The following is an 18,022-nucleotide window of genomic DNA, read 5'->3' as shown; positions in this document are numbered from 1 at the left end:
GTTAGACGGTCTAGGGAGTCATACAACCGAGTGTAGCGTTTGCCGGTCGGGCAACGCGGGATAGGACTACGGTTCGAGTCTTATCGAGGTGAACGTTCTAACACGTTTACCGAGTTTTTCAGATTTGGATGAGCTGTTCGGTGGCCGGATAAGGCGACAAGGCCACGAGGAGTCATCGACGGGAGCTTCATCAAGTTCAAGGTGGCACATGACTGATTCCGGGACAGGTAAGTCAGGTAAGTCAGGTAAGTTACGCTTTAAATTCCGACGAAAGTCGAGGGATCGACGAAAGTCGAGGGATCGACGAAAGTCGATCGGTGCTGGAAACGGCGAATCCCACTAGTATTTTATTTGTTATTATTTCCTTGCAAGTTCCTTTCTCCACCAAGGTGGAGATTGTTGGGCCCGCTCGGCCCAGCGGCCCGTTTGGCGGAAAAAGGAACATGGCCCATTTGGCCGAAACGCAGCGTTCTGGACTAAGGGTTAATGTAACCCTAATGCGGGTGTGTTATCGAGGAGTGAGGCACGTGGCTCGAGGCGCTGGGAATGTTCGAGAGAGAAAGAGAGAGGCGATCGCAGAGGCGATCGCGAAGGGAGAAAGAGAGGGAGACAAGGCGGCCGGAGCTTCTAGGCGACGACGGAGCTTGGTCGACTGCGACGGTGCGGTAAGCAAAGGTCGAGTCGGTAAGGTCTCTTGTTCTTGGTTCTCGTTTGGTTCTCGGATACTTCGGGTGAGTCTCCGGATTTGTGGAGACCACCGTCTCTCTGTTGTTTCTTTCCGTTCTAGTGGATTCGCCGGCACCGTCCGGCCGAGATGTAGGCCCGAGGTAACTCGGTAACCGAACTCGTTAAAACTCCGGTGTCGTTTCTTCTTCTTGCACGAACGAGCGTCGGAGTGGCCGTGAGAACTCGATACCGACTTCACAAGCTGAATGTGCAGCTCCACGATTATTCCCCATTTCTATGAGACATGGAATTCGGTTCATTACGTAGAATTGGGTGACGAGAAAGCGAAAGTGTGAAGGCGTCACTTACTTAATTGAAGCAAGATGGGATTTTGTCGACAGAGAGGATGCGTTGAAGCTTCTTGCACGAGAAATTGCTCATGCCGATACACTTCTCGAGCCCGAGTCTCTTGAATAGCTCCTAACAGCATCAGAATCAAGCCACGTGAATCCTTCTGCAGGGAAGTTGTATTTGCAGGTTTCGAGGCCACGGACCAGTGTACAGGATATCGATCTAGGTAGTCCAGTCTAAGTTTAATGCAAACAGGATGTTACAAGGAGACACTATTTAGGGTTATGCGAGGGTTTTACTCCGGACCAGTCAACCAATCAAGCATGTGATCTATCGTCTACTAATGAGGTGCAAATTTAGCAAATGCGTATTCTGAACTTGAAATTGCTCATGAATTCAGAACATTGAACTTCACCCTGTTCTATTATGCTTCGTAGCTAAGAGCAAAGCTTTGTTTCTCTTTCAAATCCCTGATTCATCGATGCGTATTCATACCTAACCATCGAATATGAGATCATTCGCTTCTAACTCCTCCCCAGAAGTAATTTACCCAGCGATTCACCATCCACCTACTCACATTCAGACCCAAGTCACAGGCAATTGAGGTCATCGACTTCATAAGAGTTCATCATTCTCAAAACTCATTGCAGATTCTCCCAATTCAGACATTGCTCTAGAAATGCCCTAATAACAAAACCCTAAAAAGAAAGAGATCCGGAATCTTACTGCAAACTCGTCGGACCGCAGAGTCGACGAGGCCGCGATGGGAATCGGTGTGCCAGAGCTCATCTCTGGATCCGAACAAACCGGGGGAGATCGCCTCCGACAGGGCTTCGCCGAGCGGCTCCTCCGCCAAGTTTGACGGACTGAATTACCGATTGCGTCAGCTCCGGTGATTCCGGCACCTGGTGGCGGTCGGAGCCGATCGAGAGCGTCGGAATCGTGATCGGAGACATCAGCATGGGGAGTGAAAAAACAATGGATAAAATCTTGTTTTTAAGAATCTAATTCAGAGCAACAAACGATGTCTGAACCGAAATTAATAAGAAAGAAAGGAATTCACATTTTGTCATAATTGCATTCCAGATTTTAAAAGTAAAACAAAAATATGAAAATAAATTATTAGCAAGAAAGGTATTTTGTGATCTAATCCATTAGATTTATTTTCAAAATTAAATTTATTGAATATAAATTGATAATATAGGAAGATATTATTCTTATAATATTATCATTAATATTGTTATGATTTACCCTAGATATTATGCTTAGAATATTCTATTGTATTTTGCTATATATTATGATGTATTCTTTCCATTATCAATAATAGAAAAACATTTTCCCTATTAGATAATACAAATAAATAGTAAGAAAACTGAAGGGTAAAAGAAATTTTAAAAATTTTAAGCAAACCTAAGTCTACAATTGCGGATGTGGAACTTATTTGCTGCCAACTTTTTTTTAAATTAAAATGTTAATTTTATTTGACAAATATGGCAAAATATAAAAGGGAAATTCTAGAATATGTGAAAGAGGTTGTGGGCTCCAGGCCGACAGAAAGAATAAAATTATATTCTTTGATTTTGATACGAGAAAGAAAGAACAAGCAACTTTTTTTTTTTGGTCTTAAGGCTTACCCCATGAAGTGGAGCCATAATCATTGTCAAGTAGAAAACATGTAAAAAAAAAGTCGACAACTCATAATTCTATTCTCCAAACAATTTTTATTTTTTGTAGATTAAAATGTCAAACATCATTTATTTCCCGAAACAAAAATAAAATAAAAACAATAGGAATAATAATGTCAAACATCGTAGCTTAACTTTTTGTTTTGTTTTTTAGTTCAGGAGAGAATATATAATATAATAGTTGAATGTGACAAAAAAAAATTCGTGAAATAGAGTTTTATATGGATTAAAATGTGTCTTACTATATGGATTGTCCTTTTAGTATGGCACGATTCAAGATCTCATCTTTTTAGAGTACTATTTCGTTTTTTTAGAAATAATGTGCATTTTTTTTAAAAGATCATCATATATATATATATATATATTATTTTTTAAAATATTTTATTGAGATAGTGGTTTGTGCATAGTTGAGATTTTTAATAAATGTTTTGTAAAATTTGCGAAGTTTTTTGTTTTTTCTTATTTTAGATATTAGTTGATATTTTCAACCATATAAAAGTCTCACATAATTAATCTGATTTTATTAATGGTTATATTGCATTTATGGGAAGGATTCCGAGGAATAAATACACCAAGAATTCTTCTTGTCAATAGAACAAATACATATAGATTAATTGTTTATATCTCTTTAAACTATACTAATGTATAAATTTTTATATATTTTTTTTATCTGGATTTAATGATTAATTTTAACCCAAAATAATAATTAGGCTTATGTACCCATAAAAATGAGAGAGTAGAAAGCAAGACAAAGAAAGAGAAATGGACCAAGGACAGTGGGGAATATCCATCATGACATGATAGACTAGAGTCACACCATGGATATATATACATATATACATATAGATATAATATTCGTGTGTATACATATGTATGTATCGTCGCTAGTGGATATTCAGAATCTGTTGTCATGGACGATGGATAACAATAATTTTGCTATATATTTTGGTCCTTCGACATTACAATTAGGTGAATATCATTAGCTAATATATTTCCAATACTATTAAAATCAATATTAAATTCAAATGGTGATCCAAGGAACCCATTTACATATATATAATGTTCTTCATTTCAAAAACTTAGAACATAGAGAAAATGGCAAACATAATTAGTTCATAGTCACAAAATGATCTTTGAAATTCAAAGTTTAAAAGATTCGAATTAGTTATAAATGTCCGAGGTTTTGATGTTTTCATGTCGGCTTAGATCTATTTGGACCGACTGAACATATGAATCTGTAAGCTAAAAACAATTTTATTTCCGTTTGTAATGTCTGCAGTCGGAATTGCAAGCAAAATATTGTGACTTGAAGTTTGTATTTTTTGGAAGAAAAAAAAATAATCTATAAATGAAAAGGTTTAATATGATATCGTTTGAAAACCAATGGTCCAACAAAATATATATATATATATATATATATATATATATATATGAGATCAAGATCCATATTACATTTGAATTGAGAGGTATTTATTAATTTTCAGGAAATTATTATTTGTTATATATTGGACTTCATATATATATATATATATATATATATATATATATATATATATTGATACGAAACTATAAGATAAATGCATACGTTTTATTTACCCTATTGACTTTTTGCCGCCTTTCTTATTCAATTTTCTTTTCGCCCCACCTAATATCCTGTTAGGTAAAACCTTTTCTATAATAACTTGAAAGGTAAAAAAGTAAAATCCCATTTTTTTAACCTCCGAGTATGTGTGTGTATATATATAGGTAATTTTATTTACATATATACTAGTTGGTTGGTTTTTGGACAACCTTAATTTTTTTAAGTTCCTTTATATACTTTCTTATGAAAAGGATCAATGTCGTTATGCGTCTAAACCACTCATTTCATTTTAGAGAAAATCAACCATTTTTTTTAAAGATACATATAATATAAATGCATGGTAAGAACAAAGAGCTAGCTCACGTCAAATAAAAATTCAATTATATATATATAATTAAATTTTACAATTAATATACGTACAAAATGAGCGCCTTACTTTTATATAATATATAACGAAAGGTCAAACAAAATTCTTTCTCTCCCCCCCCCCTCTCTCTCTCTCTCTACTTTGATAAGCTTAATTAGGGCTCAATCAGAAGAGAAGAACTAGCAGATCAAGAATCTACATATAATCAAGCAAGGTACCACAGATCTCATGTCTTCTCTTGTATTTTCATATATGCGCATATCTATAGATGTATGCATGCATGTTCCAAGAATCATGTTTGTAACTTGACCTCATGACTAATTATCAAAATAAGAAACCAGATCTTTCTCTTGATCCAGATTCGGAACTATACACAAACAATATGTTAGAGGATACGAATACCTGCATATAGCATACATAAAGTATCGTTTTGCTTCTCTTTCATCGTCTTTTTCAGATTCAGGAGTAATCATCATGTCATGTCTTCTTCTTTAATTACTGGCCTTATAAATCTCTCTCTCCCTCTCTCCCTCTCTCTCTCTCTCTCTCTCTCTCTCTCTCTCTCTCTCTCTCTCTCTCATAACATCATCATCATCATACCAGATTATTACAAGGTCTCACCAAAGAAAAAGAAGAAAGAGGTCCCGACAGATCAAGCTCGGGGATACCAATACCATGAAGATCCATACCCTGATGTTCTTGCTCAAGAAGGGAAGACAAAAAACCCTATCTGTGAGATAAAGATCCACGGTAGGGTTTCGATCTTGTTTATGAGAAGTGGGTTTCATGGGATCTATATACGCAATGATCTGGTTCTGATAATCTTTTTATCTGGGGAATGGAAGCATCACGGTCCGATCCGGTTTTATATACACATATATATATATATATATATGATATATTATTTTCGAGACAGATTCTATATATATCTCGTGTATGGCTTTGTTTGTTTGAAGAGTTCATGTTTGTTCTTGAGTTTGTATCTTGGCATGTATGCGTATTAGTTATAATATATTTGCAGGTGAATAGGTAAGTTTCTTTCATAACTCCATATGCATATGATATGATGTTTTCACATGGGTATGTTTGTGTTTACTCCTAAGTAGTAAAACACTTTCATCCATACACATATACGCATGCATGTATGTACGCATACTCACATATATATGTGCATATATACATATATGGACCCATTTTATGTACTCTCCTTTCCTTTTTGGCTGTTGTTGTATTTGAGTACGGGTTCATGATTCAACACTCTTGTCTTGGTTTACCTAATCGCAAGTTTTGAATTTGGATGTTATATATATATTGATAAAATCTCCCACAATAATGTTATAGGTTATAAGTCATTATATTTTGGTTTGTTTTAATGGGGTGATGTATATTTCCGAATCTAACAGCAATCATATGAAAAGTCCTATAAAATGCTAAGAAATTAAACCGATGATAGTAAAATACATATGTTTTTTAGAATGCTAATTTAAATCAAATTCATAAGCTTATGAATGCATCGTTTAAGATTATTCAGTGAATTTCATAAAATTGCATAATTACATTAAGAATATATGTCTTATTAAAGAATTTCGTTTGGTCAAATCCAGGAGGGGAAAAGTCGAAACCGCTTTGAGAATCAGAAGGTTCTTCTTCTTCTCGGTCTTCAAACGCTCAAGTTCCCCTAGTTTCGGCATTTCCATTCCGGGTTCCCCATGTTTCGTGGGTTGGGCTTAATGGGCCCAAGGCCCACAACCATGAGCAGTGGCCAGTGAGCTTCATCATTCTATTGGAATATTTTTTTTTAGGTAATACATATTATTAGAAAGAAAAAAAAACAATGGTGGTGGTGGTGGGATTATCAAAACAGGAGAAGAAATAAAACAAATGGTCCGCATGGATATATCCAAATAGATTTATAATTAATTCTTATAAAAAAAATTAGACAATGTCTTATAAAGAGAAAACATGGAACTAATTAAAATTATTAAACCAACGAGTAGCCTCCACCAACAAATCTTAAAAGATAAACCCCAACGTGTCATTTTATTCCACGTGTCACGCAGACCCTAAGCATATCTGGAATTCCTCTCTTACATTAAGAAATAAAAGTGAAATTTGAATAGGTTGACCATGGAAAAAAAAAGACTTTAAAATATTAAAAAATAAATAAAAAGAAAATGGACTTTGATGAGCTGAGACTCCACCAATTAGAGATTTAATCAGGTTATGTGAATGAAAACAATATTATTATTATTCTTATGATGATGGTGATGGTGATCATGATGATGATGATGACACAAACAAAAATATATTCTTTTTTTTTATAACGGAGGACCCCTAGTTGCTATCCTTCGGACGCGCTGACTAGATAAACCTCCGGTCCGGGAGCAGTCTTTGTATATGGATCATATAAATCCATAAATTACCTCTCTCCTCACCAGTCAGGAATCGAACACTCAACCTCAAAATGAAGTTACCTCCTGATCCAAACTTGACCATTCGCCCACGATCTGTTGGGTAACAAAAATATATTATTGACATATCTTTAAGCTACGAAGAAGCATTTGGGTCCCCATTGGAACAACTAACCTAACCAAATGCCATATATATACACATATATGTATATAATTTTCTTTTTGTAATAAAATAACATCAGCCTATGACTTGATTCATTCTCTGTGAAGATTTGCCCAAGATCTTGCTTTGAATATTTTAGACAAGTAAATACATATTTTAAAGGATTAAAGCATAATTAGATGCCCACTTCTTGTATTCCTTCCATTAGGCAACTAACTCTCTCCCATTTAATGTTTGAATTAATAAGCATTTCATTAAACATGGTCAACATAGGCTTTAATTATTCTTTCATATTTTTCTGAATCTTTCGTTCATGGTGGATAAACAAATAAGATTTGGTTTAGGTGGAAACATTTATATAATAATTGCAGAGAAATTATTATATTACAATATATAACTATTTTTTTCTAGATATGATAGAGTTTTGAACTTTATATTTATAGGTTAGTGGAATGAAGCTTACTGATTTTTTTTTTCTTTTTGAAAATTATATATCCCTTTAGAGAACATGGCATCACAATCAATTAGCTGTATTGTTTTGAATTATTTTGTGAACGACACCGAGTTTTTCGGTACGATTCGATTCGAAACGGTACCGAGTTTTTTATACGATTCGAATTTTTCGGCACGATTCGATTCGGAAATGCCACAGAGTTTTTCGATACAATTCGATTCAGAAACAAAATCAATTTTTTCGGTTCGATTCGGATCAGTATCGGATTTTTCGACACGATTCGAATTTTTCGATACACTTCGATTCAAAAACGAAACCGAAATTTTCGGTATGATTTAATTCCAAAATGAGACCAAATATTTGGATTTAATTCATATACATATACATATATATGTATATATATACATATCTATATATATTAAATTTTATATATCTAAATATAACAATTTTAATTAGTTACAAAAAAAGTTTAATTTTAACTAAATATATAATGGATTTAATGGGTTAACCATTTAACCCATGAGTTTAATAGGCCAAAACCCATTTAACCCATTTTAAAAAATTAACCAAATGGGCTAACCATTTGAGTTTATAAGTGGGTTGGATTGAGTTGACCCGTATAACCCGACCCATTTTGATATCTCTATTCTCGTGTAAAGAAAATGCAACACATTAATTAATCCGCTAATTGGTTTTATTTAAGATAATGATGGATCATGGATATGCATTTTCAAGTACAATTAGATAGTTAAGATTTAGTTATTGTTGACTTATTTTTTGTCATTATTGTTATTATAATAACCTCTTAATTAATCCTCTCTTTAATTAAGCTTCTTCTATGTACGAAATGTCAAAGTTGGTAATGGTGGCTGCCTGCCTTTCCATTTGTTTTAATTATTTATATGACACATCTCTATTTGTTTTTTATTATATCTAATAAAGTTTGAATTGCACAAATACACCGCCTAATAATTTCTAAAAGGAAATAAAATAAAGAAATACAATAAAGTTGGAACGCATCATTGAATTTCCGTCCAATACACACATGACACATATGTTATATATTTATGTATGTATCGAATTGTGGGTCTGCTCCGCAACATCTGATTCTCCACGATATTTTTTTATTGAAACCCTAGAACATGTACGTACGTATATGCTGTTCATGATGAATATTATAATACACTTTCAATCGATTAATTAATTAATTACATAATAAGAAAAGTCTTTTTCTTTCTTGCTATATAAGTATATACAGGGAAGAGAATTACAATTACCCCTACACAAACTAAACCCATCTTCTAAACATTCCTTAACACACACAAAAAGAACTTCTTAATCACAAATCTTTTCGTACATAATCTCCGACCATGTCGCTTACCGGAGAATCCGACGCTGGGAGCTCCTCGGGATCATCGTCTTCCGACAAGACGATAAAGCTGTTCGGTTTCGAACTCACCACTACTAATAGTAACAGTAACCCCAATAGTTCTGTCGGAACGTATTCGTATGTAGAATTTGCCGAATTTACGAGGGAGAGCGGAAACTCGAACAACACGGCCTCGTACTCGGGAAAACGATACGAGTGCGGATATTGTCGGAAAGGGTTTTCGAACTCTCAAGCATTAGGAGGTCACCAAAACGCTCACAAGAAGGAGAGGTTGAAGACGAAGAAGCAGAATAATAAGCTTCAGCTTCAAGCGAGAAGATCAAGCATAGGTTACTATCTCACGACGTCGTTTCACCATCATCAGATCCATTACAGAACGACGTCGTGTTACGAAGAAGATCCCTCTTTCCAGATCAGTTTCAAGAACCCTAGTCAAGATTCTTATGGGGATGTCCGAAAATGGTACGGTGCTCCTCATCGTCCTCATCAGAACAATACGATTCAGTTTCAGAGGGATTCCTCGTTGTCCCTTCAAGGTCAGACAAGGGACACGGCATAACAAAGAGAGGATCGATGTTTAGTAATATTATTAATAATGTATTAACCATATAAAATAGAAAAGAAAAAAAGATTATTAATGTTTAAAATTCGATTTTTAGGGTTTACAATGTTTCTGATTCATTCCGAGTATTACATAGAACGGTCATTTCAGTTAATTGTTAGTATGGATGACAGCATCTTCAAGTTATGTTTTTAATTTAGAAGAAACATAATATCGATCGAAAATGAAATCGACTAATAGTGGAAATTAATCTCGGATTATCTATCGATGACAATTGTTTTGAGATTTTTTATTATTCAATTTATTTTTTTGGTATATATATATATATGTTAATTATTGTTACATGGCGTAACCAATTTGAAAAAAAATAAATATTGTATAGATATATGGGTTTTGAGCTTCGTAAAATTTCATTTTCAAAGATAAAGGGTGTGAGATTTACATCGCTAATATTCGTATCAATACGAAAGATCCACAATCATTACAGTATAGTAACATATTAAAAAGTTAAAAAGTATAATTCTGAACTTTTGAAAGTTTATGGATAAAATATAAAATATAAGAGAACATAAAGGGGCAAACTGCAATACAAATTTCCCTGGAAGCCCAATAAAAATTCTAACCAAACGGCCCACACAGCCCAAAATAATATTAGCTTTCCGAAAGTGTCCATCCTTAAACCCTAAACAAGAAGACGAACTTTTGTTCAATTATCAGGAACCCTAAAACCCTATTCGAGTTCTTCGATTCAAAGAGTATTTCATATTTCTGATCTTGTTATCAATTTTTAGCTGAGAGATTCACGAATCGTAGAAGACGTAGAACGAGGATGAGGAAAAAGGTGGACGAGCGTATCAGGACTCTGATTGAAAACGGCGTCAAATTAAAACACCGTTCCATGTTTTTCATCATCGGCGACAAGTCTCGTGACCAGGCAAGCTCTCTGTTCCATAAATTTTGCGTTCGAAAGCTTTCTTCGGAGGATTTTTTTTTTTGCGACAAATCTAAAAAACCCTTTTTTTTTCTTTCTTCTGGGTTCACATTGTTACAGATAGTGAATCTTCATCATATGCTGTCAAAGGCAGTGGTTAAGTCTAGCCCAAGTGTTTTGTGGTGCTACAAGAATAAGCTCGATATTAGCAGGTTTGTTTGTTTGTTTAGATATGCTTTAAAAGTGGTTGCAAATTATAGCTAAAATTCTGATCTTTAGGATGATTATCTTTTACTCTAAAATGCATTGTTGTGGATTGAATTGCACTCGTTGGACTGTTAGTCGAAGAACGGGTCTGTCTCAGGATTCTATGTAAAGTTTGATTCTTGGTGTTACGGGTGAGACCGAGTTCGAGTTCGGCTTAAATGCGAAATGGAATTTTTTGTCAATGTTTTAACATGAGAGATGTTGGGCATGAATGCTAAGAAACTGTTTTTGTTTAGTTTCAGTGTTAGTTTGTTATATCTATTGGTTGTAATTTGGTCCATTGGTTGAGATCATTCCATAATGAATATGATGTGAAATAGTGTTTTGGAACTGTTTTTATGCATGCAGTCACAGGAAAAAACGTACGAAGCAGTTGAAGAAACTGAAGGAGAGAGGACAATTGGATCCCGAGAAACTTGACGCATTCTCTCTTTTGCTTGATGTTGGGAAAGTAACTCATTGCTTGTACAAAGATTCTGAAAGGATTCTCGGAAATACTTTTGGCATGTGCATCTTACAAGTATGGTTCTTACCGAAGCTTATTATGACATGGACCTTGTTGCATTTTGTCTGTAGCTTTGTCAAATTTTTTGTATCACATGCATTCATATTTAATATAATTTCTCGGTGCATTCAGGATTTCGAAGCTTTGACCCCTAATCTCCTAGCGAGGACAATAGAGACAGTGGAAGGTGGTGGTCTAGTTGTGTTACTGTTGCGATCTCTTGCTTCTCTTACCAGTCTGTGCACTATGGTTATGGTATGAACTCCACTTCCCATCTTATGTTTCTATAAGAGCTTACGTTTAGGGAAGCGGGACAAAAACATTTTCTTGTAGAAATGCACAGTTCATCCAACGTTCTGCAAACATATCTTATCAACTTAAATTAGAGTGAAGTTGATGGAACACAAATTTTATTTGTTATGTTTATCTTATATAAATGGTGTTTCTATATTGTTGTGTCTCATACTGTAAACTTGCATATTTCATCTCAAGAACATTTTAATCCTTTTGTTCTCTTGTAGCACATTGTCTGGATTAATCTGAAGGCGCTTTTTGTACTACATTCTGTTGCTTGGATGATTATTAATCATTAATGGGAAGTTGTGTCCCAATTTGCAAGCTTTTACATGATTTTGTTGATATCAGGATGTTCATGATAGATTCCGGACTGAGTCACATTCTGAAGCTACTGGTCGTTTCAATGAACGATTTCTGTTATCACTTGCCTCATGCAAAGCTTGTGTTGTCATGGATGATGAGTTGAATATATTGCCCCTTTCTTCTCATATCAGATCAATTGCTCCTGTTCTGGCAAAGGAGGTAATTTCTAGCAGATTATGTGTTACTTTCGATTTGCGAAATGGGAAAATGATTTTCGACATGTCAGTTCGTTTCGTTAATTTTCATTGCTTTGTGTTTATTTTGAAAGGATTCAGAGGGGCTCTCTGAGGCCGAACGAGACTTGAAGAGTTTAAAAGAGGAACTAAGTGATGATTTTCCTGTTGGTCCTTTGATCAAGAAATGTTGTACATTGGATCAGGTACAGATTATCAATTACTTGAGTATTTCTTGTCTTTCTAATGGCTTTTACTTGGTGTTTCTTTCTGTATGACATGTCAATTGAGTTTCTACTTTGTCTTTTGATTTTGAAGGGTAAAGCTGTTGTCACATTTTTCGATGCAATTTTGGATAAGACTCTCCGCAGTATAGTTGCATTAATTGCTAGTCGAGGTCGTGGAAAATCTGCTGCACTTGGTCTAGCGGTTGCTGGGGCTGTTGCTGCTGGGTAGATTTCTTGAGTTAGCTTATTATACTGTTTATTCCTCACTTTCTACTTTTTCCCCTTCTTAATGTTTGTTAATCTATTGACTTTATTTTACTTGCACTTAGGTACTCAAATATTTATATAACTGCACCGAGTCCTGACAACTTAAAAACATTCTTCGAGTTCGTCTGCAAAGGTTTTGATGCCCTTGAATATAAGGTACTGTAAGCTTTTCCCCGTCCCATACTTATGTAGCCTTTTTGTCAAATTTCATTTTAAAGTTATGGTTTTTCTATCTTGTTGAGAACTCTAATGTGCGAGTGAGGCGAGATCTCTGGTTGTAAATGTAATAGATTTGCACTATCTTGAGAAAGGAATGAACTTTGATTCCATTTTCCTGATTATTGAGATGGTGTCCATTCTGCTAAACTCTATCTACCATTCTATTTGAAGGAACATCTTGATTATGATGTCGTGAAAAGTATGAATCCCGAATTCAAGAAAGCAATCGTGAGGATAAACATCTTCAAGCAACACAGGCAAACTATCCAGGTTGTTTACATAACCTTTTCTCTTTCCTTCAGATTTTTGGCTGAGGTTTGTGTTGATCACTGACTTGCTCCACTTTCTTGATTTTCCATGGACAGTATATACAACCACATGAACATGAAAAACTCTCACAAGTGGAACTGTTGGTTATTGATGAAGCAGCAGCTATTCCCTTGCCAATCGTGAAGTCCTTGCTTGGCCCATATCTCGTGTTTCTGTCATCTACTGTTAGTGGGTATGTCAGACCCGATTTTATATTAACCCTCAATAATCTCTGGAAAATTATATTCGTTTGTGGTTTTTAGAGCCAAACATGCCTCTGAAATTTATCTATTTCTCGTCCTTTGTCTTGGAAGATATGAAGGTACCGGTAGATCTTTGTCCCTGAAACTCCTCCAACAACTAGAAGAACAAAGCAGAACTTCTGCTACTGGTGTTGAAGGCTCTCTTTCTGGTATTTATTTGGGTGATTGTGATTTCATTTCTGGATCGTAAAAAGAACAGAAATTGTTGTAGTTTTCCCCCTAATCCATTAGATTGTAGCAGAACAGAAATTGCTGCTAGGATATGATTATTAGATTTCTTTCCTTTTATTCAGTAGTCAGCATGGTTACAATGACCTAGGTGGAATAGACATTTAAAAGTCAGTTATTTTAGTCTCATTTTCCAATATTACCCTAAAGTCAACTGATACCCAATATTTTGAAGAATATTGGTGTTTTTTCCGTAAAGAAAAGATCACAGGTTTCGTTTTTAAATTTGGCCTTAGAGCTCTGCAAAAATTAGTATCAGTAGGACGGGGCCTAGCAGATTCCTTAATCCTTATAACTATTAGAACTGTAAGATTTGCATGTGGGCTACATCCATAACTCTGTATCGGAACCCCTTTTCTTCTTGGTTTCTTCAGTATATGTGAATCCTTGGTTTGAGAGAATATTTTTCTTTGGATGCAGGTTGTCTTTTCAAGAAGATAGAACTGAATGAGTCTATTAGATATGCTTCTGGAGATCCAATAGAATCCTGGCTCAATGGTTTACTATGCCTTGATGTTGCTAGTTGTTTGCCGAGTCCTGCTTGGTATGGAGATCCTATTGGATATTTGGCAGAACTGTTAACTACCCTTCCTTGCCAACTGCTCGTCTAGAGTTGATTTGCCTTTGCTTTTCCTTCGTTTCATGTAGGCATCCTCTTCCAAGTCAGTGTGATCTCTATTATGTCAATCGGGACACGCTCTTTTCTTATCACAAAGACAGTGAGTTGTTCTTACAGGTAATGATGGTTGATTCACTAACTTAAATATTTTCGCACCAATACGTTTGATAATAACTTGGCATACATGCATCATGCAGAGAATGATGGCCCTTTGTGTCTCTTCTCATTATAAAAATTCCCCTAATGATCTTCAACTACTGGCGGATGCTCCTGCTCACCATTTGTTTGTGCTGCTCGGTATGCAAGTTATCTTTTTTTTTCCTGCTTAGTTAATCACCGGAATAGTGCTTATGTTCACATTGACACAGGTCCTGTGGATGAGTCCAAAAACCAGCTTCCTGATATATTATGTGTTATCCAGGTACAGATATCTGCCTTTGTTTCCTCTCTTTGTAATTGTTTATGGGTCAAAGTTTATTGGTGTATAAAGCTGATAGAGTTTGGGCCCGATGTGGGACTCCATCAAAAACATGATGCCATGCATATTCGATCAGTAGTATAATTAGGCAATAATATCAGTATTGTATTCATAATCTTGATTTGTAGCTTACCGTGTGATCTTAAACATCATTCTAATTTGTATTTGCAGGTCTGTCTCGAAGGACAAATATCTCGAAAATCGGCCATGAAAAGTTTAAGAGATGGTCATCAGCCATTTGGAGATCAAATACCATGGAAATTCTGTGAACAATTCCGGGACACTGTCTTTCCAAGCCTTTCAGGTGCTCGGATTGTACGCATTGCAGTCCATCCCAATGCCATGAGGGTAATCTGTTTATCTATTTCATTTTTTAATATTTATTCACTTGTGTTTGTGAGATATTAAACAAATTTCCTGATTGCTACCTTGTAGATGGGATATGGTTCTGCTGCAGTTGAACTCTTGACCAGGTAAAATGCATAAAAAATACATACGTCTGTGCAAAAGTCCATAAGATTATGCAAAAACCAATCAGATTCTGAATATCGAAAATCAGAATTCGACACTCTAAATTTATAAGGTGTGAGTTCTTCCTTGATACACTGATTTGGTATGTGCCAGATACTTTGAAGGCCAGCTAGCTCCAATTTCAGAAGTAGATGATGAAAATGATGAGGAGCCTTCACCAGTTAGAGTTACCGAGGCCGCTGAAAAGGTTCTCTATTCTTCCATTTCGCCTTGTGGTCAGAATGTATCACTCATTTCGATCTTTTGTTGCATTGTATTCTTAAAACGGACCAAACAGAATACATAATATTTCTTTTTTCTCTGTCAAGAATGCTTCTATGATGTTACTAGAATTGTTTTTATCGGTTTAAATATATTTTGCCCTCCCTTTTTTTTAAAATCATAAATCAGGTCTCTCTGCAAGAGGAGCAGATAAAGCCTCGTGCCAATCTTCCACCATTGTTGGTTCCTCTCCGTGATCGAAAACCCGAGAAACTCCACTACCTCGGTGTTTCCTTTGGGCTTACTTTGGATCTTTTCCGGTTCTGGAGAAAACATAAATTTGCTCCGTTCTATGTCAGCCAAATTTCGGTTAGGGTTTCCTCTCTTTCTTTCCTTCCCTAAATCCTAATTGTTTATGCTTTTTTTGATCTTCTGGTAGTTTTTAACACACTTCCTCTATATGATTTTGGAGCAGAGTGCTGTTACTGGTGAGAACACATGTATGCTACTAAAACCACTGAACAATGATGAATTCGAAGTTAGCGAGTCCGATGAGTTGGGCTTCTTTGCTCCCTTCTATAAAGGTTTTTTTTTCCTTCTGATTCTGATCTCTCACTGTATTGTTTCGGTGTTCTTCCATGTCAGGTATACTTTGGTTTTGATGTTTGACGAATTATTTTTCGGTTTTATTTTCAGATTTCAGGATCAGATTTTCTAAGCTGTTGAGTGACAAGTTTAAGAAGATGGAATATAAACTTGCAATGAGGTTAGCAGTAAAACTTTTTCTCGTATGTCTAATCATTGTTGATACTTGATTATTCTCGAGAATATCCCTGGACTATAAGACATTCGTTCGCATATACTTTTTCGGGTTCCTTTCTGTTATGTATATATTCTCAAGCACTTTTTCTTATTTTTTCCAGTGTGATAAACCCTAAGATCAGTTTCCCAGAAGTAGATTCCTCAGGAACATCGTCGGATGGATATTTGAAGACACTTAACGGCGTATTATCACCTTATGACATGGAGAGACTCCGTGCATATACCGACAATCTTGTCGACTTCAATCTGGTTAGATTGTTTATCCCCCTAAGTCTTAGTATCCAAACTTTACATTTATCGAATTGTAATCTTTGGACCGACCGATACATGTCATGGACTCATGGAGTGGTTTTTCATCTCATGCTTAAACATTTCTTCTGTTCTTGATTTTCTTCAATGTTTAAAAAAGGTTTATGACCTCTGCAAAACACTGGCTCATCTGTATTTCCAAGAGAAGATTCCGGTCACGCTCTCGTACGTTCAAGCATCCGTATTGCTATGCTTGGGCTTGCAGGAATCAGATTTCTCATGCATCGAGGTAACGTTTTTTGTTCACGTTAAAATTGTCGTTTTTTAGGTTATTAACAGATACATGCTAGAATTTTGAAAATGTTTATTTTACTTTTGCAGAAACAAACGCAGTTAGAGAGAGGGCAGATATACTCTCTTCTGTTGAAGGTAATGAAGAAATTCTACAAATATCTAAACGAGATTGCGGGAAAGGAGATCGAATCTACATTCCCTCGGTTGAAAGAAGTAAGTTTTCTTTTGCAAAACTAATAATGCATTACCTCCTGTGAGTTTGGCGGTGCAAAAGAAAAAAAACAATGTGTTATTATTGTTATTATACCTTTTTTGTAAGGTGAGCTCTATTTAGTCGAAGATGGATTCATACTAGGGATGACCATTTCGGGTTTGGGTTTGGGTTTGGGTTCGGTTACTTCGGTTTTAGAAAAACTATAACCATTCGCTTCTTATATCAAATTCGGTTCAGTTTCGATTCTTACTAATAAAAATACTCTTTTTTTTCAAAGAAATTTTCAGTTTCTGTTTTTTTATTCGGCTCGTTTTGGTTCAGGTTTGGTTTTTTATTTTATTTTAGTGAAATCGTTATCATTCGGCTTTTATATCAGATTCTGTTCAGTTACCTTTATGTGTTACATCAATAACATGTTAATGGGTAACTCTTGGTGATGCAGAGACTGCTTGAACCTCATAACGTGACAGTAGAGGAAGATCTAAACGAAGCCGCAAAGCAAGTTGAGGTAATCTTCTTCTTCTCTTCCAAAGTTTCTTTTTTTTTCCTCGGTTTGATTTTGGGCTTTTCGAGTAATTTCGGGGAACAAATTTTGTTTTCGGGGGAAAAAGGAACAAATGAGGGAGAAGACAGAAGGAATGTTGGACCCGGAGCTGCTTCGGCAGTATGCAATTGTGGACAAAGAAGACGATTTCGAGAAGGCATTGCAGAACTCGAAGATCTTGACGAGCGGGGTCCTCAGCGTCAAGTCCTCTAAATCCGACAAGAAAGATGAGAAAAACGGGTTTGAAAAATCCGCGAAAAAGAGAAGCAAAAATGGGCAGAGCTCCAAATCAAACAAGAAGAGGAGAGCCTGAATGTGGTGTTGTTACAGTATTAACTTTATTCTTATGATATAATAACATTGACAATGTCAAGAGTTTTTGTAGGGAAC

General features: G+C 35.5%; 2 protein-coding genes and 2 long non-coding RNA genes across 5 annotated transcripts in view; 3 read left to right on the top strand and 1 right to left on the bottom strand.

The window, feature by feature from the left end:
• Window positions 1-2,073, bottom strand: part of LOC104819617 — a 7,483-nt gene extending 5,410 nt beyond the window's left edge. The window contains exons 1-2 of one of the 2 annotated variants that reach the window (XR_772835.2): window positions 1,744-2,073; window positions 1,036-1,146 (exon numbers count right to left, since the gene is read on the bottom strand). This is a non-coding gene — a long non-coding RNA (uncharacterized LOC104819617). The remainder of the gene's footprint in view (window positions 1-1,035; window positions 1,147-1,743) is intronic. The other variant, XR_772834.2, reaches the window with a different exon arrangement.
• A 2,700-nt stretch (window positions 2,074-4,773) lies between these two features.
• LOC104819611 lies at window positions 4,774-5,906 on the top strand. The gene is made up of 2 exons (XR_772832.1): window positions 4,774-4,865; window positions 5,255-5,906. It is a non-coding gene; the product is annotated as an uncharacterized LOC104819611 (long non-coding RNA).
• A 3,143-nt stretch (window positions 5,907-9,049) lies between these two features.
• LOC104825311 (zinc finger protein 5-like) lies at window positions 9,050-9,628 on the top strand. The gene has a single exon (XM_010557626.1). It carries the CDS (start codon window positions 9,050-9,052, stop codon window positions 9,626-9,628), a length of 579 nt encoding a protein of 192 aa, XP_010555928.1.
• A 702-nt stretch (window positions 9,629-10,330) lies between these two features.
• LOC104819600 (RNA cytidine acetyltransferase 1) overlaps window positions 10,331-18,022 on the top strand; it is a 7,962-nt gene continuing 270 nt past the window's right edge. Inside the window, exons 1-26 of the mRNA XM_010549747.1 lie at window positions 10,331-10,565; window positions 10,683-10,774; window positions 11,178-11,349; window positions 11,467-11,589; window positions 11,980-12,153; window positions 12,263-12,373; window positions 12,486-12,619; window positions 12,724-12,817; window positions 13,052-13,150; window positions 13,246-13,382; window positions 13,504-13,601; window positions 14,101-14,224; window positions 14,329-14,416; window positions 14,497-14,596; window positions 14,668-14,720; window positions 14,949-15,125; window positions 15,213-15,250; window positions 15,402-15,495; window positions 15,699-15,878; window positions 15,985-16,093; window positions 16,206-16,275; window positions 16,433-16,580; window positions 16,741-16,869; window positions 16,962-17,087; window positions 17,531-17,596; window positions 17,700-18,016. Coding sequence (XP_010548049.1) covers window positions 10,461-10,565; window positions 10,683-10,774; window positions 11,178-11,349; window positions 11,467-11,589; window positions 11,980-12,153; window positions 12,263-12,373; window positions 12,486-12,619; window positions 12,724-12,817; window positions 13,052-13,150; window positions 13,246-13,382; window positions 13,504-13,601; window positions 14,101-14,224; window positions 14,329-14,416; window positions 14,497-14,596; window positions 14,668-14,720; window positions 14,949-15,125; window positions 15,213-15,250; window positions 15,402-15,495; window positions 15,699-15,878; window positions 15,985-16,093; window positions 16,206-16,275; window positions 16,433-16,580; window positions 16,741-16,869; window positions 16,962-17,087; window positions 17,531-17,596; window positions 17,700-17,945 — 3,087 coding nt within the window. The 5' untranslated portion in view covers window positions 10,331-10,460 and the 3' untranslated portion in view covers window positions 17,946-18,016. The remainder of the gene's footprint in view (window positions 10,566-10,682; window positions 10,775-11,177; window positions 11,350-11,466; window positions 11,590-11,979; window positions 12,154-12,262; window positions 12,374-12,485; window positions 12,620-12,723; window positions 12,818-13,051; window positions 13,151-13,245; window positions 13,383-13,503; window positions 13,602-14,100; window positions 14,225-14,328; window positions 14,417-14,496; window positions 14,597-14,667; window positions 14,721-14,948; window positions 15,126-15,212; window positions 15,251-15,401; window positions 15,496-15,698; window positions 15,879-15,984; window positions 16,094-16,205; window positions 16,276-16,432; window positions 16,581-16,740; window positions 16,870-16,961; window positions 17,088-17,530; window positions 17,597-17,699; window positions 18,017-18,022) is intronic.

The sequence above is a fragment of the Tarenaya hassleriana genome, unplaced genomic scaffold, assembly GCF_000463585.1.
Source record: "Tarenaya hassleriana unplaced genomic scaffold, ASM46358v1 Cleome1, whole genome shotgun sequence".
Taxonomy (NCBI): Eukaryota; Viridiplantae; Streptophyta; class Magnoliopsida; order Brassicales; family Cleomaceae; genus Tarenaya; species Tarenaya hassleriana.
The sequence above is the reverse complement of the archived record's forward strand: the minus strand, read 5'-3'. Positions and strand labels throughout refer to the sequence as shown.